At 40.8% G+C, this 23,771-nt stretch overlaps 1 protein-coding gene across 1 annotated transcript in view; it reads left to right on the top strand.

The window, feature by feature from the left end:
• Positions 1-685: 685 nt before the first annotated feature.
• LOC121947337 (LHFPL tetraspan subfamily member 4 protein-like) overlaps positions 686-23,771 on the top strand; it is a 35,596-nt gene continuing 12,510 nt past the window's right edge. The window contains exons 1-2 of the mRNA XM_042492342.2: positions 686-1,954; positions 23,171-23,407. Coding sequence (XP_042348276.1) covers positions 1,546-1,954; positions 23,171-23,407 — 646 coding nt within the window. The 5' untranslated portion in view covers positions 686-1,545. The remainder of the gene's footprint in view (positions 1,955-23,170; positions 23,408-23,771) is intronic.

Genomic DNA, 23,771 nt, shown 5'->3' with positions numbered 1-23,771 from the left:
TTAATATGACAAGTGTGGATACTCTACAGATGTATTTTGTACTGACCATTTGACATTGCATTGCTATAGATAAAACCACAGCTTCCCCTCACCAGCTATAAGGTGAAAATGCTGCGTACACATGAATGCATCATTTAATTAATACACTAATATATTGTAAATACACTATACAGTATATTAGTCCGACACCAGCAGGGGATATTCTTACTATGGATTAGCTCATTGCATTCACTAATTAGCATTAACACTAAAGGCTTGGAGTATTTTGATCTCAGGATGGACTCTTTTCATCTAACACGGTGACACACATCTCTTCCCACTGGGCTCCCAGAGTCAAACAGGGGTCCATGATGCAATGCGTGTTTTTTTTTTTTTTTTAAGGTGTTCTTTTCATCAAAACGTCCATTGCTCTTGAAAACGTGAGGGAATATTTGTTGGTCTAATTATAAATTCAAGGTGAACATGGGCGGAGACGCGCTTTGATGCAAATCACCCCCCGCCCCACGCCCCCCACTACTGCTGTTGCTGCGCCCGCGCACGAGAGCGCGCCCCATCGCTGTCATCAGTACAACATCAGCATCTTCCGGGGGGCGCGCAGAAAAACAGGAGGAGGAGGACAGGGAGAGAGAGAGAGAGAGAGAGAGAGAGAGAGAGAGAGAGAGAGAGAGAGAGAGAGACAAAAAAGAGAGAGAGAGAGAAAGAGAAAGAGAGAGAGGAGACATACTGGATAAAGGCTACGACAAAAACCATGATGATAATGGAGTCGAGGCGGTGGAGGATGTCGGATTTACGAGAAAGGACTGTTGAAATTTGACAGAGGGCTCGCGTCGAAACCCCGTTCTCGGTTTTTATTTTTTCCTTTCATTCTGTTTGGTTTCCACATGCTGCGTGGACAGTGAAGGCGAGCAGAGAAAAGGGGAGCACCCCACGGATGCCTCGGAAGGTAAAAAACGGGGTCCACCGCTGGCGCTTACAGGCAACAAGACACATCTCGTCTCGCGGATGGTAATAAAGGACATCCTGAAGAAAGCTCTGTGCTGATGGATGAGGATGAAACACAGCTTTAACCCTCCCCTCCACCCGCGACCACTGTGAAATAAAGAAAATCCTGTTTTGATGGATTTTTTTAATCATTCATGGTGTAGCCCCAAGGAAACGAGCCTTAGACAGCAATGTTGAATCACTGGTCTTGGTTAATTATTCATTAGTGGTGTAGGTAGGCTATGATTTTGTATTGCTTCAATGTAGCACTCATTTTTACAATGTTTAGTCTTGTGATATCATACACATATTTGCAGGTTACATTTTTATCGTGTGGTTATGTAGGCCCATTTAATAGCCTTTAACAGAAGAAATAGGCAAAGAAAGGGGGATTTTGGCGCGGGAGAGCTTTGATTTTGAGAGAGGGAAAAAAAAAAGATCTGTGTGGTTGTGAAGCTGTCTGGGCATTTCTAAAGATTTACAATTTTTTCTTAAAGAGGAGGAGGACGGGGGTGGAAAGAGAGATTGCTATAAGGAGAAAGAAAGAAAAAAAAACGACCAAACATGTTGCCTTCCCAAGAAGCCTCCAAGATCTACCATGACAATTATATGCGCAACTCCCGAGCCATCGGGGTGCTGTGGGCCATCTTCACCATCTGCTTCGCCATCGTCAACGTGGTGGTGTTCATCCAGCCCTACTGGATCGGCGACAGCGTCAACACGCCGCAGGCCGGCTACTTCGGCCTCTTCCACTACTGCGTGGGCAGCGGGCCGTCGCCCAGCCGGGAGCTCACCTGCGTGGGCAGCTTCTCCGACTTCAGCTCCATCCCGTCCGGAGCCTTCAAGGCGGCCTCGGTCTTCGTGCTGCTGTCCATGGTGCTGATCCTCAGCTGCATCGCCTGCATGGCGCTCTTCTTCTTCTGCAACACCTCCACCGTTTACAAGACCTGCGCCTGGATGCAGCTGCTGTGCGGTAGGCATCCTTAAGAAATACTTTAACTCAAAGTAGGGTTTGTGTTTGGTCTTTTCAGTCATGCACATGCACAAAAAAAAAAAAGCCCAGGAAACCCACCCTAAACTGAACTGACCCTCGTGTTTTAATTGCACGATTAGCCAGCTTGCAGCCAGGAGTGTTGGTGCTGCTATGTATTACTGGCAATTTTAATGAATGCATTCTCTCTATATGAAACCAACTGATGATCAGCCACACCATCATCACATTGGGTATTATTTCAGCCTTTTGTTCGCCCCCTAAGATCTGTTGGTCTTTATTACTTTAACCCTTTGTAACCCGGATCGACATCAGTTTTCTTGTGCCGCGTTCAGACGACTTTAACAAGCATTTAAACCTTTGGAACATGAGCAAACTGGTCTGATTTCTATCACAGACGTGGGAAAACAAGAGCATCTGCAAAATTGAAATGTCGCGCAAATTGCAAAAAAGGGTGAAATGACCTGAAAATTATCTAAAAAGGCGAGAGGGAATCATTAGAAAATTATATATAAGTACATATTCAAAATTAGGTTAAAGCTTAAAAAAATGATTTTTTTAAAAAAATGTATTATTTTATTTTTAGCAGGCAATTTCCTGTTTTCGGTCTTTAAACTTTTTTGTGATATTTTCAGGTAATTGTCTTGTAACTTTTTCCTAATTTCTTGCTAATTTTGAGTCATTTCTTGCCTTCTTTCCATGTTATTGCAAGAAATCGAGCAATTTAGGTTTCAAAGGGTTAACAAGACAAGACCAGACAATAAAATGACCCTCAGATACGTTTCAAAATGTTACAAAAAGGCCATATAAAAGTGCAAAACTGCAAATTCCCACGCGAAGGCTACTATAGTGACATCATCAAACATCATTACGGACTTCTGAGGTCAGTATACCGAGTACCACTGGCCATTCTTATAGAAATATCACATCACGTGACTTTCCCGTGGTGTGAAAGGTGTTTAAGCAGCCATTTCATTGTCTATTACTTTGCTTAAATCAACCTGCTGCAGTCTGAAGGGTACAGACCATGTTCTGTTACAGTTAATTAGGGACGTTGTGCAGATTCTCCAGTCCTGCAACAACGGGACTGAGACAGCAGGAATACATTGAGCGATTATTCACGCGCTGAAAGCAATATAACAGGCCCGGAGCTCCCCTGGCTGTTACCATTGATATTCCGAGGATACACCGCTGCATCTCCAAAGACAGCAGCATGCAAGCAGCGAGCAGGATCATAGCTTTATGCTGATGAAATGCAAATATCATTCATTCATCCATTTCAGCTCATCGTATATATACACGCTGCAGTGCTGAGCGTACATGGGGCCATATCGCTATTTTGAGAGATAATTCCAGGTCGATTGGATTACTGTTTTCGGGGATGGTGGTGTTTTGTCTCCTGCTCTTGTGGGTAGATTATTGTGCTACCTTCACGGACAGCTGAATAGCTTTAGTAATGACGATTGGAGAGTAGGTAACATCTCCAAACGGTAGCGTTGATGGTTCACTTTGTGCAGGTAGAGCTGAGGCCCTTTTAGAGATGGCGTTGTATTAGAAACATGGGATTTTTATGAGCACTTATTATGTCATCTTTGGGAATGGTGTGTAACTAATAGCACCATAACTGAAATATGTATCAAATTCAGATTTCATTTCAGTTCAAAAAGTACAACATCAAATGTTATACACTTCTAGTGGTAACTCTCACAAGTATTGTTTTTTTTTAATTTTTTTATTTGTTAATCTACAGATTACACTATTATTGACATTAAATCATTAAATGACTGATTTAATGTCTGTGACATGGAAAATGTCAAAAAGCAACAACGTTCTGACAACAAGTTTTAGGAACTTGCCACCACAATTAAAAAATCTGCTGCAACAAATAGATTTTATATATATATATATACATACCATTCAGTTATTCATTTCGCCACAGAATCAGAGCGCAGAGCATACTGTTGTCACCAGCACGTTGGTGTCACAGTAGAACACCCGGCACAGTGAAAGTAAAACATGGCATTGCCTTCATTCATTCTGCACGCTGCTTCTCCTCTCATCCATCGATCTGATCAGCTCTGATTGCATCAACTGATCAGTTAACTACACCATGACTCAAACTACTGCTAATGGATAAAAATAAGTCATGCTGACTTTTGCCTGCGCTGTGCTCATGGACTCATAGAAACATCTGAGTTTAGAGAGGCAGGACAGAATCCTGAAAGAGACCCCATCCCCCGTTGCAAACTACTGCCACAAATAAAGGGAAACACCAAAAAGTAAGGGTGCATCAAAGGAACAAAATAACAGCATGTGATTTGAAAAAAAAAAAGTTATTTTCTGACCTCATTTGCATTGTGATTAACATGTTAATGCTGCCTGTCCTACATAAACTGTCTTGTTTACTTTGACAAAAGTCCAGAACCTCAAGATACTCAGTTTACTATTGAGGGGACCAAGAAAACCAGCAAGTATTCACATTTGAGAGGCTTTAATCTGAGAAATGTTGCATTTCTGGATTGAAGAATGACTCAATTGATGAATCAACTCTGAAAACAGTTTCTCATTATTGAAGATCAACAATTTGATCAACTTATTTTTTCAGCTTTACTTTTCCAGATTTTAAACCTTTTTATTCTATACCTTAAGGATGACCAATCTAAAGCTCATACTGACTGATAATTCTGAGGCCCTCACAGACACATTATGACTCTTGGCCTGATTTATGGCTACTGTCTTTTGTAAATTCTCCTGATCTTCAGTGCTGGTGGTTGTGTTGTGTGCAAGAAAGTGTAAGATTGTTGTTTGAGAAAAAGGCTGAAATAACAGTTTAATCAATGGTGATTAGATATTATGAGGCCAAGTGAGTAAAAATGACCGTGTCAGCAAGACTTAACCTCCGAGTAGCGAGAGAGGCACACATCTATCAGGGGGAAAAAAAAATCATGATCTCTCTCATACGCATATTTCTAGTGAGCCTCCTGTGTATATCCAACTTCTTTATAAGCTGATCAATGTGATAAATAGGCCAGGCAGAATAGTGTGGGAGTCAGTTTTCTGTACAGAAACAGTCAGCATACTGAATGAGAGGAAGGAAGAGAGAGAGAGAAAGGGAGAGAGAGAGAGAGAGAGAGAGAGAGAGAGAGAGAGAGAGAGAGATCAGCACTTTTTTTCCTCCTGTATTGTTCTTTCCCTCATCCTCATCTGCCCACTCTGTCCTCGGTTCTGCCGAGTGTGGTGAAAGGGCTCGCTGCTCTACAATCAGCACGAATCAGACAGAATAGCAGAGGTACAGATTTTACTCTCTTTATCTAAATCTTCATGACTTAACAGGAATTGAACCCAGGTCTTCTTCCACAAACCATTAATCAAGCAAGACATTTGAAAAAAAGTGGAGGAAGGAATATTCAGATCCTGTACTTAAAGGGACAGTTCACCCCTAAATCAAAAATACACATTATTTACTTTTCTTGTGGTGCTGTTTATCAGTCTAGATTGTTTTGGTGTTCAGTGTTGTCAGAGATATTGGCAGAAGAGATGTCTACCTTCTCTGCAATATTGACGGCACTTGAGGAGGTCAAAGCGCCAAAAAAAGTAGAGAGGAAACTCCATCTCACATGGTACACATCTAGCAACTGTATCCCTTAAATTCGTTCCAGGTATATATTAGTTAAGCTGTATTCACGTCACTACAATTCTGAGTATATATATTTACAAACCAACTTTTTGAAAAAGTTAGTTTTCTTAACCCTTAACTCTTAATCTTTTGAACCCCAAGCAAATTGGTATGATCATCAATATGTCTGGGTTTTTTTGTGCAAGTTTTCAGGTAAGTTTCTGTCTTGCTCATTTTTGGGTCATTTCTTTTCAAGATGCTCATTGCCTTCTTCCCATGTTTTTGAAAGAAATCAAGGGAATTTGTCCAGGTTTCAAAGGGTTGATTTTTGATATTCTTGGCATCCCACATATATTCAGCACTGACTGTAATAAAGTAAACCACTGATTATTTTTTCTAAAAGCAAATTTCTATCCCGTTCCCTCTAATTTGCGAGTACATGTCAGAGTTTGTCAAACTTCACAAGGTTTTCCTGTCCTTCCAGGGGATGCGTATGATGCGTGGTGGAGGTAAATTGTCTAATGGACTTGGTTGGCAGACAGCCTGACACTGTTTGCCACCTTGGAGATGATCATTTAATCATCCACTCTGCCCTGCTGGGTGCAGCAGCAGGTCTCCTGGCAGTGCACAGTGACGGAGTATACCACAGCAAATACAGTAAGGGCCAATTTGAACCGCTGGTGGACCAGATTTAGGCCAAATGGACCAAAAGTGTCAATTAGGGAGCAGTCTGGACCACGATCAGGATGGTCTGCTAGCATGCTATTGCAAAAGAAGGGCAAAACAGAAAAGAAATGTCATTATCCACTCAGTGTCATGTCAGCTGAAAAGTACAGTAAAGTCTGAACATCCAGATAGGACAACAGTTTTACTATCAGACCCGTCCAGTTCTACGTGAACAGTTCCACCAAACACGGAGACGCCGCAACAATCACGCCAAAGAAATCATTGCTGTGGTAAACTAATGGGACTTACTAATTAAACAAAGGTCAGAGAAAAGATGAATGGAAAAAAATGGAACCAATGCCAAACACTGGGATGCAGACCTCTTGGCAGAGCAGAGTGACACAGTGTGTCTTGGCTTCTACATGCTGAAAATGGGCCAATGTTGGCCAATAAGGTTAATGCACTCGAAAAGGACCCTAAGATGCCACTCATAACTCTTGGCAATAAATAGTGACTGTATTTACGAAAAGGCTTAAAAGAAGCAATATTGACCCGTACAGCTGCGGGACAACAGCAAAGCAAACCCAAGCCAAGGCAGAGTCTGCAAAAGAAACTAAAGCACCAGCAGAACACGCATAGTGCACTGCTTCTGCATTGCTGTTAGAAATACAAGAAGAATTGATTGCAAAACCCTGCAGCAGGGGCCTTTATCACACAGCAAGATTTATGGGTTATCCACTTATGGGCTTAACTCAGGTTTTCTGGTGTCACAAAGCTGGCTCACTAACTGGGCACGGTTTGAACTTCTCTCTCAAGTTCTCTTTTAGCATTTGCTACACAACTATTTCTGGTTTTTTTTCCTGTGTATAAATTAGAGCAACACTTTGAGTGCTCTAAAAGTGAGCCTCATTATCCCCATCTTCAAATGATTAGCTCATCTTTCCCCGCCTTTTAGTGATACAGTTAGGAACGTCTGAAAACAGTTCTGTAGTGCAGCTTTTATTCCATTCACTTTTGTGCCCTTTATCAACCTAGATTGGCGTGAGTTGCTGAGTGTTGGAGATATCGGCCATAGAGATGTCTGCCTTCTCTCCAATGAAATGGACCTAGATGGCACTTGGCTTGTGGTGCTAAAAGCACCAAAAAAGACATTTGGAGAACTCTAAAGCAATGTCTCTTTTCAGAAATCACGACCCGGTAACTCATGGTAATCCATAGACCTTGTTGTGAGTGGTTTAATAGGAACAATTTTCTTTCTACTGAACTACACCCACTAAATGTATCTCAGAGCAGAAGGAAGGGTGCATCTGCTCAGGCCTTTGACAGTGCGTTCACATTCTACTTGCTCAGTGATTTCCACATCAGACACCACTGAAAAAAGCCATCCTTTTGTGGCAGTATGATATGCTGCCAGGTGGCGTCACTTTATAATTCTGCAGGACGGCACAACTTTGAAATGTAGCCAGACAATAATGCAACTTTAGGAGCTGGAAAATCCCCTCTGGGTGGGCAGAAAAAGTTATTAATGGGTCCAACAAACACCATACCTTTACCTCTTGGAGCCCTGCGTTTGCTTCCCCATCAATGTCAAGCCAAACCATGATGTTATTTGTAAACCTAACCATGTGTGCTAGCAACCTAGCAACATATGTTTGTTGCAAAAGGAGATTCACATAAATATGAGGTTTGTTACCCACATTTTACTTTTTTTTTGAAAAAGACTATGCATCTAACAAGCAAACACTGTACATTTCCTGTGAAAACAGAAGTATATTTTGAAATGAGGTAACCGGCACGGAGTGCCAGAACTTCAACAACAGATGTACCCAGCATACCTAGCATATTATGTATAGCTGTCAAAAGTCCAGTGAACATGCTGCGATATGTGACAAATTGGAATTTAGAATATATTGTAGTTCAAAATGTAAGCATCAATTATGGCATCCTACTCGTCTGAGTTGTAACATTAGCTAGCTCAGTGATGCAAGGTGAGCTAGCAGTAGATGCACTCCTCCTTCTGTGCGGGTAAGCAGTTGCTGAGTGTATTTCGATAGAAAATAAAAATGTTCCTACATGAAACTGCTCACAACAAGGTCTGTGGATTATCTTGAGTAACCAGGTAATAATTTCTGGAGAGAGACATTGCTGTTGAGTTTTTCAGTTTTTATTTTTGGCATCTTTTTATTATTTATTTATTCATTTTTGTGCTTATGGAACCACAAACTAAGTTCCATCTAGTTCCATTATATTCAAAGGAAGGCAGACATCTGTACAGCAGATATCACCAACACTTTGTAACTCCCAACAAAACAATCTAGAAGGATAAATAGCACTACAGGTGAAAGGACCAATGTGTGTTAATTTTTGGGTGAACTGTCTCTTTAAGTCCTCCACTCATGATCCAGATAATGTTTCTTTTAATAATTCATTCAACATTTGATCCTTATTAATATCAACTTCCTTTGGTTTACAGGCCCCACAGCAACAGGGATGAATCAGCATCAATAGCTACCACTGAAATATTCAACAGATTAGGGTTCAAGGTGGACAAAGAAATAATACATATTTATTTAGTAGTAGGCAATAATGAAGTAAGGAGCAAACCAAATGTGGCTCTAAGTGGCTGCCTGCTTGGTGACTTCCCATCATCCCCGAGTTGTGTGCCACCTCAATGGTAAAGTGACTAATGGGCTCATTTTACACTTAGAATCTACACTAAGCAGCATTTTTCCACACACGAACAGAACAAGAGGAGGGACAGATTTCCCAAAAGCACCCAAGGTCTGTGATGAGCTTTGCTGCTCACACCTTTGCCTGGATTTAGATTAATTCAGAAGGAAAGGCTCCTGGGAAAACTACTAGAGCTTTAGTTTTAACTCGCATTTCTTTGAACAAAGATGAATTTAGTGCAAGAAAATTAATTTCTACCTTCCCACAGACACTGAGAGGTCTACCTTGTTTCTTTATGTCTCCTCTTTTTTTCTGTCCATTCGGTCCCCAGTTCATATCGTTTTCTTCCCTCCTTTCAGCAGAAATGAGGTACTAAAGGAAAGCTCAGTAGCCCACAAGCCATTGCAGCCTGATGACTCTCTTTGTCCTCCATCAGCTCATGCCTCCATCGCCCCTTTACGTCTTTCCCTGTCTGTTGCAATATTAAATAGAACTAAGCAGGACATGGGCCGTGTCACAGGGGAGGAGCTGTCCTGGGAGAAACGACCTGTCAGTGACTGTTCGGTCTCTCTCCATGTGGCGTGTGTGTGTGTGTGTGTGTGTGTGTGTGTGTGTGTGTGTGTGTGTGTGTGTGTGTGTGTGTGTGTGTGTGTGTGTGTGTGCGTGCGTGTGCGTGCGTGTGTGTGTGTAATAGCAAGAAAGGAAAATGATGGAATAGTGGGACAGGAATAGAAAGCATGAATGAAAACCACCTAATGCTAAAAGTATGTAACAGTATGTTTGATATCATATTATTACAGCAACTATAATTTATTTTTAGGGGTGGGGGGGTTCTTCGGGGTGGAAGTTGTTGTGGTTAACATGTCGCCAAACAGCTGCCTAATTACATAGCATACACAGAGAAACATTAGAATTAATTTGGAATTGTATCTTCTGACACCTGGCAAGTCCAATATTTATCCAATATTAACTTCTTTTAGTCCTGTTTTTGGTCTCTACCAACCCCTGAGGGAAATAAATGACTCTCTAGCTTCTAAATGATCTGTTATGTTCACCAGCTGCTAACCTTGTCCTTTAGTGCTGGGCATGTAGTCTAAAGTGGGTTTATCAGAGCCAAACAGGGTTGAAAAAAGCAGAATAATGCGTCACAAAACCAAAATAAACGGCTCCATAGAGCTTACAGATCTATGAAGGTGTATACTGTGGGTAACATATTTCTCTTTTTGAGCAACACTTATATAGCCAACTTATTATAGCCAAAATAGTGATTAAACTAATTGTTAATATATTGTTAAAAAAATTTTGATTATTGCACCTTAAAGGCAGGTCTTAACCAAGCAGCAACTGCTCAGGCTGAAAGATGAAGCCAACACGGAAGTGCTAAAAACTGCAGTTCTTTAAACGGCCACTTATGGCTGGCTCCAAGACAGAGAGCTACATAGACCTCCATGTTAAAATGCCCAACTTTACAGCAGAAATAAACATGTTTGCAGCCTGTTACAAAAACGGTACGGGGGTGAATTGTTATATAGTTCACCCATTTATATTTCATTAAGGTTTAAAGTCATTCATAATTAAGCTTAGGCCATTTGAGTGACAGACTGTCTGCCGATAGTGTCCTCGGCTTCTCAGTAAGATCCACCCCTCGCTCCTCTAAAGTGCCAGCCTCTCCCCCAGATATGGTCACTTCTGATGTCACATGAAAAAAATATTAGGAATTCACTACCGCATAGCCCCCAATGAATGCAAGCGAAATCACAAGCTACTAAATGAACTATGGAAAGCAGTGTTAAGCCCAGAAACAGCACTAAACAACACCAACAGTGTTGACAGAGCTAATGGTGTTAACTGGGGGGAAACCGGCAGGTGACACTATATGCTCCTGCTGCAGCGCATTCCGCAAAGTGCAGAACGGCATTGAGAAGGTAACCAGTAGGATACACACACACTAATAATTATGAGTGGAGACTTACAACAATAAACGACAGAGAAGCTCAGAGCATAACAAATCACAGAAAAGCTAAGAGCACAACAGACCACAGAGAAGCTCAGAGAATAACAAACCACATAGAAGCTAAGAGCACAAAAAAACACAGAGGAAGCATAACAGTACTTTGCAGAATCAGCAGCATAGTGACACTTCATGTCTGTGATTAACTCTGAATCACCTGTTAAATGACACATACAAATATTTATGACTTATAATGTCCTAATATATGCATATTGCTTACTATTTTTCTGTTCCCTTGAGTATTATGTACATAATATTTGGAGCTATTACTAGAAATGCATCATTACTTAATGATTATTTACCATTACTCACCATTTCTGTGTCCTCTCAAATCCACACATTCTTCAGGATTGACATAGACCAGAGAGTAGAGCACATCGCTGGTGAAGAAAAAAACCCACACGTCATATTCTGAGCACATTAGCACTAATTTTCACATCTATATGCCACTTCGCTTGATAGAATATGTAGTTTAAATGCCACCAGAGCAGCTCTGTCTCCAGGGTTTCAGAACCTGGAATTCGCTTACATCTTATTTCTGACACTCTGTTGCACCCTGGACTCTTGTCTTCTTTTGGAGAAATGACTGTAAGTTGTGCATTGTAAGAGGGCCTATAAATGTAGGTGCTCCGGAGGTGCTTAGATAGCATGTGCACACCAAATGACATGCCATTTTGACCTAATATAGCAGCTTGAGATGCCAGCCCTATGTTTCACTCCAGTCACTATGGTCTCAATTTGGTTTGATTTACTGTATCAGAAACAGACAAAAATGCAAATAAACAGGCTAAAAAAATCATTCATTCATTCAAGGTGCAATTCCATCTGTGACCACAGTGCGTGTTGCATTGGCAATGTGGCGCTGTCCATATTTTCACTCTTTGACTTCATGGAGAGAAGAAGAAGCAAGTTATTTATGAAATATTTTCATATAAAATGGACACAGGCAGTGGGTGAATGAGACAAAGGGCTTCGTCAGGAGAAAAATGGAGGCACACTGACAGACGGATAGACAGAGTTGTCTTCATTTTATATTAGGATTTCCACTACAAAAGCTTTTTATTTTGAAGTGCCGTTTGCGATTACTCTTTCAATATGATTGATTCCATTGTATTCTAAGCTAACATGTTGTTTACATTTTGTGAAATAAAATTGAATATATAATTGTTTATCTTATGTGTGGCCTTTAACTATTGACTAAGGAAAAATCTGGAACCCCATGGCTGGACCAGTTGGGAAAACCTGTACTAGCAAACAATGACACAATTACAAACTGTTTTTGCTAAAAAGCTCAATAGTTTTAAAAAATATCTTACCTCATAATACATTTGTTCCGCCTTTGGCCATTTGTTTGCTTTCCTCCTTCACATTTCTCCTCTTGTGCACTGAGCTGAACTGCCAATCTGAGTGATTTCATTTCACCAACAGGCTTTATTATCTCCAACTCCACTACAACATGCTAAATTGGCTGGAATGCCCCAATCCAAGAAGGGCTGACTAGTGCAAACAGTGCGTGACACACAGTCAAAACTAGGGCCAAACAACCCTAAAGGTGTGAGCACCTCCTGCTCCTAGGAGTGCAGTTGCAGTTGTGTTTTGCAGGTGCTGCATGGAAGCTTGTTAGCTCTATGAGCTGCACCTGGGCCCAGTGTGCTCTGCTCTGCAAGCACCTCTCTCATTCTGAAGTCTGTCTCTCTCTCTGGGCACTATGACAGCTTCTGGTTTCTTTTCTTTTGTGTTTTGTTATTCACATTCACTGCTATACATTTATACATTACATTACTGATTACTACATTCCTGATTTACTGATTTCTACACACTGGCTTGTGTTTGTAGTCAATAAATGACTTTTTGTAGCAGACAGCTCAAGTTTTCTCTCTGCTTTTTTGCAGCCTTTGAGTCAGGTTGTGACACGGCACACTTTTTCCTGCATTGACACAGAATTTTGGTATTTAATAAAAATCATGGATTGGTCTAATATAATCACAATTCCTATGGATGCTGGACAGGTGTATTATATTGTCCATAAATATCCTAAAACTGCATGGCTGCCTTCTTGTCCACAGTTTTTGTGTTTAGTTTGCAAACCAAAAGACAAAATTGGATGTCACTATATTCCGAAACAACCCATTTAAACTTCCTCTTCGTTTTGAAAAGAATAAAACATACATCGCGTCTGAAATTGTACACTATGCATTACATTATTAATATGTACATGATATGTTCAGCAAACTTTCGTGTAAATTAACAATAGTATGTATCTTTTCAAACCAAGAAGCATCCTCCAGAGCTAAAAAATGTAGCCAACACGGAAGTGTCAAAAAATTGCAGTTAATTGATAACCACTTGAGACTGACTCCAGATGTTAGTCAATCTCCATGGGAGCTTATGTTAAAATGCCCATCTTTAAAACAGAAATTTGTTTAAAGTCTGGTAGATTGAAAAAACAAAGCAAAAGAGAATGAATGTTTGAGTCTCTATAGCTTACTTGGGGCTCGGGGGTACAATTTTTATATAAGTCACTGGTTTACATTTCATTAAGTCTTAAAGTTACATATAACTAAGGGCGGGCCACTTTGATTGACAGGCTGGCTGCAGATAGTGCCTTCGGCTTCTCAGTTTGCCAAAATTTGCTCACTTCTGGCTCTCAAAAAACAACATGGCAATGGTTGAAAGGTCAGATTTGAGGCTTCAAAATTACAGTCGACAAAGAAATAGGTGTTCCACCACAGGTCCCACCTGGCCTTATTTGGTATTTCCAGCTCCTTATATAACGTCATCACGACCAGCATTTCAAGCTGACGCCGATATTATACCCCCATGACATGTTCCATTCGGCCAGGGTTATGAACTGACACTGACATGGCGTATAATAATCTAACCACATTACAAACTGATGCCACCAGGAGGCCAACAGTACCGCCATGATAGGTGGCGGTGGTGGTCTGACAACAAAATTACTGACAAAGCAGCAAAATTGATGACTTTGGAATTGCACTGTTTTAGCATACCGAGTCCAAGATAAATTTCCCTGCACGGACAATAAAGTATATCGTATCGCATCGCATCGCATCACATCGTATCATATCTTATCTTATCGTATCGTAAATAGCATGTCAGTATGATATTTTGGACGCAATAGGTAGTGTTTGAGAAATAACCCATGTTGTCTCTTTGCTGCTCTCTCACTCTTTCACACACTCACACACAGACCATGTCGCATTTTGCTCTTACAAGCAATATGAAGCATACAGTATTTCTTACTGCAACAGGGAAGCAGCAGAGCCATTGAAAGAGAGCACGTGCGAGAGAGACAGAATGACAGTGAGTGAAACACAGTGAGTGAATGAGTTTGTGAATGCTGACGGTATGCCTTTGCTCCTATGGGTGTGTGTGTGTGTGTGTGTGTGTGTGTGTGTGTGTGCGTATTAGCGCATGTGTCTGCGTGGCCACACATGCGTCTGTTCACGTGAGCATGTAAGACAGCGGGTAAATGTGTATCTGATGGTGTGAGAGTTGAATTATTAATGAGAGTGTTTTCTCTCTCCTCTCCAAAGCCAGTGTAGTGTTTTTGTTGTTTTTTTTTTCTGTACTAGTAAATGCGTGTGCTTTTTCTGTTTGTCCATGCGTACAGCTTCATATGTGTGGTCGTGCAGTATGTAGATTAATGCGCCCACATGCATGTGTTTCCAGCAGGAGCTAAATAGATGCTGCATTGGTCGAGTTAAATATAGAACTACAGATAGAGAGAGAGAGAGAAAGAAGAGGTTCCCTGAGGGATATCCCTGCCTCTCTCTCTCTCTTTTTCTCCCTCTCTCTCTCTCTGTGATTTCTGGCCGGCTTTTCCCAACCAAACGTACATGTTTTAATTATCAGGCGCTTAATAAATAATTCCAAAGTCACCGGGGTGTTTCTAAAAATATCCTGACAGCTGAATAATAGATTCCTTTGACCCTTCTCAGCATTGTCACTGTGTGTCTCTGTGTGTGTGTGTGTGTGTGTAAGGGAAAGAAAGAAAGAGGGAGAAAGCCCCTAAAGCATGTTGATAAGATGTATAAGTATGAGGAGAAAAAAACTGAAATTTCTCTGCTATGCATCATCCGTGCTCCTCATTAATATGCTATCTTTACTGAATCACATATACCTCAATTTCAAAAGGATATATTGTTCATTCTCTTTCAGTGTATCTGGCTTCACATGAGGCTTTTCAGGCTGTTAAACAAACTGTATTCTTTTGAAGATGACTGTGATGATTTGCAGCCGAGGTTTTCATCCTGATCACATTATGATCAGGGTGTTTTCACTCATGTATGTACTGTGCAGAGCCATCAATGCAGTGGTTCCTTTCTTTTGTTCAGTTGACCAGGAGCATTTGAATGCATTTTTTAAATGAAGTAATTCAATGAAATAGCTGTTGATATGGTAGGCAGATTGCTTCTGTGTGAATCGAACCTGCCAGTATGTTCTCATGTTTGCTAAAGTTATCTGGTAACCCACTAATTTTTTTTTTTTTTTTCCAGTTGGTTTTTGGACTTAATTGTCACAATTTTTAGACTCCATAACAATAGATAATCCGCCGCACTGTGACATTTTGTTGGAACTCATCTTTACGTGCTGTAGATTATTCCAGCCCAGTCATGAGAAAATGTTGGCATGGTACGTTTCTGCAAGCCATGGATACATTATGCTTGATACGTATTATATTGATGTTTCTTGTGACGTAGTGTATAAGCTGACTTTTTCAGCAGGAGGACGAAGGAATAGTGAATGGTGTGAAGTAGGCGAGACGTCTACCAAGCAGCTAACCAACTACAGACCACGATTCAAGACAGAGAAACAACAAAACCACTTGTGTGTAGAATCATCTCTACATCTCAAGCTGCTTTTTAGCCACCAAACATGGGTGTTTTTCTTAGTAAATCATTGCTGTGTTTGCACAAGGTATAGTGCCACAAAGAGCAGTTTTTAGAGCAATATTGTGCATTTCCAGCAGCTTTTTTAGCCTCAAAATATGATTTTTCATTAGTCAACTGTCACTCTGTTTCCACTGGGTATAGTGCCATATATTTTTTTTTTTTCAACTTAGTAAATGCTACATTTAAAGCCTGAATAGTGCCAAAAAAGTGATGTTTTTTTACAGAGATATTGTCCCTGCTTTTTAGCCTCCAAATATGTTTTTATGAATGAACTATTGCTCTGTTTCCACAAGAGATAGTGCCACAAAAAGCAGTTATTTTTTAATGAGACATCACTATGTTTCCAGTTGGGAAAGTGCCACCAAAAGTGGTTGCTTTTGTAAAGAGATATCACTGCATTTCCAGCTACTGTATAGCGACCACACATGCATGGTTTTTAGTGACCCGTTGCTCTGTTTTCCCCAGGGATAGTGTCAGGATTAGCTTCTTTTTTTCTTTTTCTTTTTTTTCTTTCTTTACAGAGATGGCACAGCATTTCCAACATTTTTTTTTGCCAATTACCCCTTTGCTGTGCCATAAAAAGTGCTGTTTTTGTTTTTTACCAAGATATTGCTGTTTTTGCTGTGATAGTGCAATGAAGAAGTTGTTCTTTTTACAGAGACATTGCTACATTTTCAGTTCAGATTGTGCCACCAAAACAGTTTTTTTACACCAAAACAAACCAGATGTTTTCTATGCCTAAATCTAACCACGTGTTAACCACAGCTTTATTGAAACATAAAGAAACTAAGTAGTGACTGCGTGATAACATATTTGTGGTTTGCAGAAACATACAATGCCAACATTTATTCTGGTGACTGGTTTGATTATCCAGGGAAACCTGGACATTGTTTCTGGAATGAGATGTTGTAGATTTATTTTTGTTTTGGTGGACAGCATCAATTGATGTTAGAGCGGACAGAACCAGTCGTGTTGTTATTATATGCCACTGGATGGCATCTGTGGTATGGTGTTAAGATTTAGCAATATGTGGTTTCAGCATCAGTGCTGGATCACAGAGACACTCCTCCTCTAATTATGAATTAGATAAATTGCCAGAGGGGAGCGTTCACTGATCCTTCAATATATCACAAAGCTGCTTCATGTGGCTCAATGAAAATGATGCTTGAACTTGTGAGATGACACATTATATGAATATGTTCAGGTTCTGTGTGCCTGCCAATCCACTTTCCAGATTTGGGACTCAAGCCAGAAACTTCCTCCTCAGCCACTGAAGGACACGGGGATGAGCGAGGAAAAGATAAAGGGGGGAACGGAAGGTTGGGTTTTCCCACAAAGAATTTTGGTAAAGGTATCACTTTTAACATGTTAGGTAGGTTCAGAAGTTTGGCATAGAAAAAGCCTTACATTCCCCAACTACAATCAATAAATGACAAATGTTTTTTAAAAACAGCAAAAAAGCATAGAGATCGTTTAGGTAGTGTCGGAGTGACAGAGTGTAGAGACAGAATGAAAGAGGGGGGGAAAAAAGAGTGAAAGCTCCTTGCCAAGTGGGCCAGTGAACCCTGGCGGCAGCAACATCTTGTAAAGTGCCCCCTCAGCAAAACACACACTCACACACACACTCACACACAACAGGCTTGATCCCAACTCCAATAAAAGCTCTGTATATCAGCAAGGAGGCCGTCCATTAGATAGATGGAGGACAGCAGGCCAAGGTCTAGACACAGTAGCAGAAGGAAGGGCAGACCTCAGACAGCTTTATTACATTATAGACCGGACATGGCGATCTCTTAATGAAGTCATGTTCACACCTTTCCACTCCGCTGGTCTGTGTTGGATTTGAAACTGCTGGCCAATGGTGCCTTGTTGGTGGCCTTTAGACTCCAGGATTTCTGGATGCTGGATATATATATATATATATATATATATATATATACACACATATGATCTAACTTTCCAGCAAACAGGTTAGGTTTAGGCAAGCATAGTTATGTAGGTTAGGTGTAGACAAGTAAAATTACAAGATTAGGTTTACGAAGTGTTTGTTCGACCCCTCCACCCCCACAGCCTTTTTTCTTCATGCAGACTTTCACTCTTCACTTGACAGTCTTTCCACTTTCCACTTTCGACTTTCCACTTTGGTTGCCATTGCCAAGATGTTAAAAATGCATGATGGCACGTATGGTAAGGATTAGGTAGCAAGGGCACATGGTAAGGTGTAGAAAGAAAAAAATGTATTTAGACAGGAAGCAAACACCAGACTCTCATGTGAAAGTCCAGGGTTTGTTCAGTCCATCAACTACCCCTCCCACACCCTACAGGGACCTTTGTGCTCCTTATACTACATTGTTACCGTGGAGTGGTGTATCATGTGTATCAAAAGTTGGCTTTTGGCAGTGGGATCTTACACTGAAAGCACTGCAAAAGCAGCAGTATTTGATGTCTTCGGAATAAGAACAGGCTGCATCCACTGGGAGATTTATGGTCAAAAGTATAGTAGATTTAATCTGGTTTGAATACATTTAAATTCCAAATTGAATGGCAACTACCATGTATGAATGTGTGTCTATGTGTGATGGTGTGTTTATATTCCCACTGTGGTGCACGGACTGAACCACGGACCGGTACCATAAAGTAACTTAGTCATAGCACATGACACAGTGTCGGATGACGTCATGGTCGTGCCAAGTCGAGCTGCTCAGGAGGAATACTGTGGGGCCTGGATCTGCTCCCATCGAAACTACTTCACACTTATATATAGCACACAGATGGTATTTTTAGAGCTCTTATATAATCATTTTTGGCTGTTTGTCTTGAATGAAGAATAAGATCCGTGTGGACGTGTAGATAAGAAAGTCTGACAAAATTATTATGTAATATGTCTATGAATAACTTTAGGGCACTATAAATAAATTGTTTCACAGTCATTTTACCTAGTTGGATCACAAACATGTCCTGGCAGCTTATTTCCAAATGTTTTCATTAATTTGATCTGCTTTGATGCCTTGTTTCTAGCGGCTGACGGGCTGTGAACGCAGCCATGAAAAGGAACGACATGGAGTGATGAACTGAGATGAGAAAATTGACATAATGGAGTGGAGCAGCAGTAGCCATCTTGCTTTCTCTCTCCTTCTTCATAGGACTCGTTTTTCCCTTTCATTCTCCAGCTCTCTCCTTGCCTCTCTGCTGCCTCCCATCCTCCCTCTCTGTTCGATCCCTCCTCTCGCCGCCTTTGAAGTTCCTCCCCTCCAAGTTCAGAATGCAGTGTCTTGAGAGAGCGGAGGGGAGGAAGGAAGAGGAAAAACCCCAACAACTTCAAAGGGCTTTTCTTGGGTTGTGGGAAGGTGGGGGTTATTTTTAGCCCACTGGTGCCCACTTAAACGCTTGAGTTGAGGATGGAGAAGAAGGGCAGAAAGAGTAGAGGCCACAGCGAGATCATGTCACACGGTCATTACCGTTATACTGCCCTGCAGTCCACAAAGAAAGGGGTTTTCTACAATATGCTACATATGTATAAAAGCTAAATTATTGGGCCTATGTATATGAATGAATGACTTGTTGAATGACTAATTCTTCTCAGAAAAGCTGACTGGAGTCATTCAGTCAACCCACTCTTACTTTAAACTTGTCACATGCCAAATCTTGGTCAGTGGCCCTCGGCGTCAAATACTGACACATTGAGGCAACCTTAAGTGGTAGTATGAGATGCACCAGGCGTTAGCATTTTAAATTAAAAATGCAAGCAACAGCTGTCGTAAAAAAAGTGAGAAAGTCCACTTAGGGTAGCTGGGAGTGGAGGCTTATTGTCCAAACAAACTCCACTGTTGAGGACTGTTGTGGGTTTTGATTTCTTGACTTTCTTGATCGCCATCAAAATTTGACCAACCTGCAGATTTATTTACAACCTCTCTGAATGTCTGATGTCACCCTGTTCCGAGCTTTAGCAATTAGTACAGTTTTGTAGTTCCTGACCAAATCAATAGCAGGAGTAGTGAAAATGAAATCTCAGTATTTTCATCACGACATGACACCACATCGTAATATTAAACGTCATGCCATAGTATGATTTCATTCGGAAAATGTGTTTTCAATCACTCAAAAGCAAAAGCACTGTATTCCTTTTACGCTGTAGGTCGGTAAACAAAATTGGTGCCTGCTCCACAACATATACTGTACCATTATAAAAAACAAACAACAGTTAATAACATTTACTACAAAGGAAAATTATTGGACTGCCATGAGGCTAAAGTATTTTGCCCATCAGGATCCTTCCGCATCCACATTCCAAAAAAAAAAGCCTACACTCAATAACTCTGGATGAGTTTCATGCCAGATGGGGGGACATTCATCAAAAATCCATAAAACATGTTACCTGATGCTCATTACTCACTTAATGATTTTATCATCTCTCATCTATGTTAATATCTTGTATAAAGGTAATAAAAGGAGCCAATAACATGATGATTTCCCACGATGATTGCTTCCATTGCTCGTCTATTCTCTCATTACTTACTGTATTATTGTCATTATACTCTTTCTCATTACATTCTCTCATTACGCCCGCAATCATTTTGTCAGAGGAGCAGTCACATTTTCAAACCGTGTACGTCTCAGCCTGAAATAAGACTCCTCATATTCGCATGGCGTTCTGCTTTTAGACAGAGAGGTGGTGACTAATCCGATATCCTCCCTCATCTGTTGCCATGAGTTCACCACCCACCGTTTTCTCTTGATGGATGGCTAGTGGGTGAAGCACGGGGTCTTCAGAGGGAATCACTAATGTGACAGGGTTCAACCACATGACTAATGGACTTCACTTTAATGTACTCAGATCCATCACGTTCAGACCCCACAAGCACAACATTTTATTGCTGTTCTGCACTTTGTTGAAATTCATTCATGTTGTTAAGTCCAGATGAAATTAAAATAGCATGTTTATTTACTTTACTTATTTGCTTTGTCGGAGCGAAGGGTGGATCTGAGTCAGGGAACACTATTGCCAGACTGCCTGTCACTGAAGGGGCCCCACTCTGTGCAGTTGTCCTGAATGTTGAAATTATCTATACATACCAAAACCGTGTTTTCTACCAGGCTGTAAACAAGTTTATTTCTGCTGTTAAGTTGGGTTTTTTAACATGGGACTCGGTCATGGATGTATTAAGAGACCTGGATACAGCACCAGTGGTGGGGCCCCATTCATTCCAATGGAAGTTGCTTGGTGGCGCATGAAGCAAAAAAAAAAAAAAAAACAACAACAAAAAGCTCTATTTCCGCACAATTTCTTATCCACTGATTTACAGACATCTCTTTCCCAACGTAAGTCAATGGGAAAATGTATTTCTGGGCCCGGTGGCACATAGTAATACTGGATAGGCTAAAAAACTTTAGTTCAGTATATTTAGAGGTCCAGAGCAATGACTTCCCAGCATTTGTGTGATGCACCCTGACATGCTGAACGAGCTAACTAACAAACATCTCCAGCGCAATGCTGTAATCCTCAACTTTACATTTCAGTCAGTGATATCTCTGTGTTACTGTATGCCTCATTCCACACAACAGCTACTGTGTTTGAATGCTGCCCGACATCCTTCTGTACACACATGGCAAACACGTCACTTGAAATATTCACAATTGCTCACCAATGGGGTTCCAGACAGGCTAAAGCTTAATAATCACAAATTCAGCCAAATCCATCCAACTTTTCATGTGTATCACAAGCGATGTTGCCCGTGGAAAAGACATGTCTGGTCTGGAATGAAGATCCAGTGTGACGTCCGCCATGTATGTTCCCCATTTCCCAGTAGAGCCCACTGCTTTGCTTACAGCCCCTGTAGGCACAGGCCGGCTGCTATTTAAAGAGTGCTGGTGAGCGAGGAATATGGCACAATCAGCTCCCCAGTGATGCTCACTTTGATGAATGAGCTGAGGTGTAAAGTATAGATTACCATTTTTGTTGTAGCGTTAAAATTGCATGTATGCATTTCCCCAGAGGGCTTTGTACTGTGCAGTACGTGCCTGTGGATATGTGTGCGCTCTGTTGTGTTTGTGAGTGTGCAGGTTCTGGTGTGATCTGTATATTTTAAATTCTGTCGCATACTTGATTGTCTCCAGGTGAATAATCTATACGGTGCATGTATTCCATCTTTCTGCCGTCTCACTGTTAACCTCTGTGCACCTGGAGAGGCGTCGGAATCCACACAAATATTTCCCCTTACCAACATACTGCCCCAGTATTGAGTCCCTAAAACCTGGAAATGAGTTACCATTTCAGCACCCCGATTTTTTTTTTTTTTGTGGGGGTCAATGCCTAAAATAAGGTCTTTCACATTTTGTTCCATGCTATAAAATATGTCACTAAATACCCCACTCACTAACTTTAAAGTTAGAGTGGAGTTCATCTGTGAAAATGATCTTGAGTATCATAAACCTGATATCATGCTTACATCATTATCAGTTGACACAGAAGCTGTGATTGTGGTTGCTTGCTAGGAGAAGATTAATTTGAATAATCGAGGAAATATGACATATTTCATGAAGAAATATCATGAAACTGTTGCCAATATTTGTAAAAGGAGAGATTTAACCTGAGCAAATTGGCTTTAGATCTTTTCAAAACAAGAAAGGAGTAACACGAAATTTCTTGACATTTAGCAAAAAAAATAATTAATTAATGCATTTTAAAAATAAATAAATAAATAAAAATAAGTTTAAAAAAAGAAGGTAAATAGATAAATAGCCCAGTTATCTTAATTGATGGCCTATATGGTCTTATGGTGTGGTTATTCCTGGGATTAGCCTGCGTTTATGACTGACAATAGTGAAGGAAAGGTTAAAATTGCGCATAAACACAAACATATATGAATACAGTATGAGTGCAGTCCTGGGAGTGCACAACATAGCAATTAAAGAGTAGCTATAAGCAAAAAAATTACATGTGAGAGCTTGCTCAAAAACACATGGACAGACATTCGAATCAGTGCTGGTTTATAAGAATCAATAGAACTAATATGTGCTTTTAGTAGACCTAGTCAAGCTTTGGAACATTGTAGCATCACTTAGTCAAAAACATCCACCATATCATAATTAAGGAGCCTATTGTAAGAGCAGTTGGTTTGTCAAAGAACTGTGGTTTTCTTTTCCTGAGGCCATGAATTCTTCATTATATCTTTCCTCAACCTCATGACATTTTCCATTGAGAAGTGGCTTAGAAAGGAGATTATTTGACCTCAGTCTTTGTCTTCATACTCAAAATATCCCATTCCCAATCCTAGTTCTCACTTCAACACTGCTCTGTCCCCCTCTGTGACCTCCTGCAGGAGTGTGCCTGGTGCTGGGTTGCATGATCTTCCCCGACGGATGGGACGCCGAGGTGATCCGGGACATGTGCGGGGAGCAGACAGGGAAATACTCCCTGGGCGACTGCTCTGTTCGCTGGGCCTATATGCTGGCCATCATGGGCATCCTGGACGCCCTCATCCTCTCCTTCCTGGCCTTCGTCCTGGGCAACCGGCAGACGGATTTCTATCTTGATGATTTGCAGACAGATAACAAAGGTGAGTGAAGGAAGGATGAAACAGTCAGAATCCCCACTGGCTGATGATCCGTGTCAATGTCCAGGCCAGTGGACAGAGTATAATGTTGGCATTGTACATTTCTGCAAACCAGGGATATGTTCTATTTGTACATTTTATACATAGTTCAGATTACAGGCCCTATATGAGCTGAGTTTCTCATCAGGAGGAGGAAGGGATGGCCGATGGCATGCCACCTAGGTGAGATGGCTTGTAGTGACAAAAGTGGGTATTTTTTTAACAATTGTTCAGGACAGCCAGTCATGTCCACTTGTGTTGGATGTTGGATGGATGTTTTAGAACTATAGTTTGAGACATGTACACTGTTTTTGTAGCGACAGAAACA

This window comes from Plectropomus leopardus, chromosome 9, assembly GCF_026936395.1.
Source record: "Plectropomus leopardus strain MGB_pleo_1.0 chromosome 9, ASM2693639v1, whole genome shotgun sequence".
Taxonomy (NCBI): domain Eukaryota; kingdom Metazoa; phylum Chordata; class Actinopteri; order Perciformes; family Serranidae; genus Plectropomus; species Plectropomus leopardus.
Note: the sequence above shows the minus strand (reverse complement) of the source record. Positions and strands in the feature narration are given on the sequence as shown.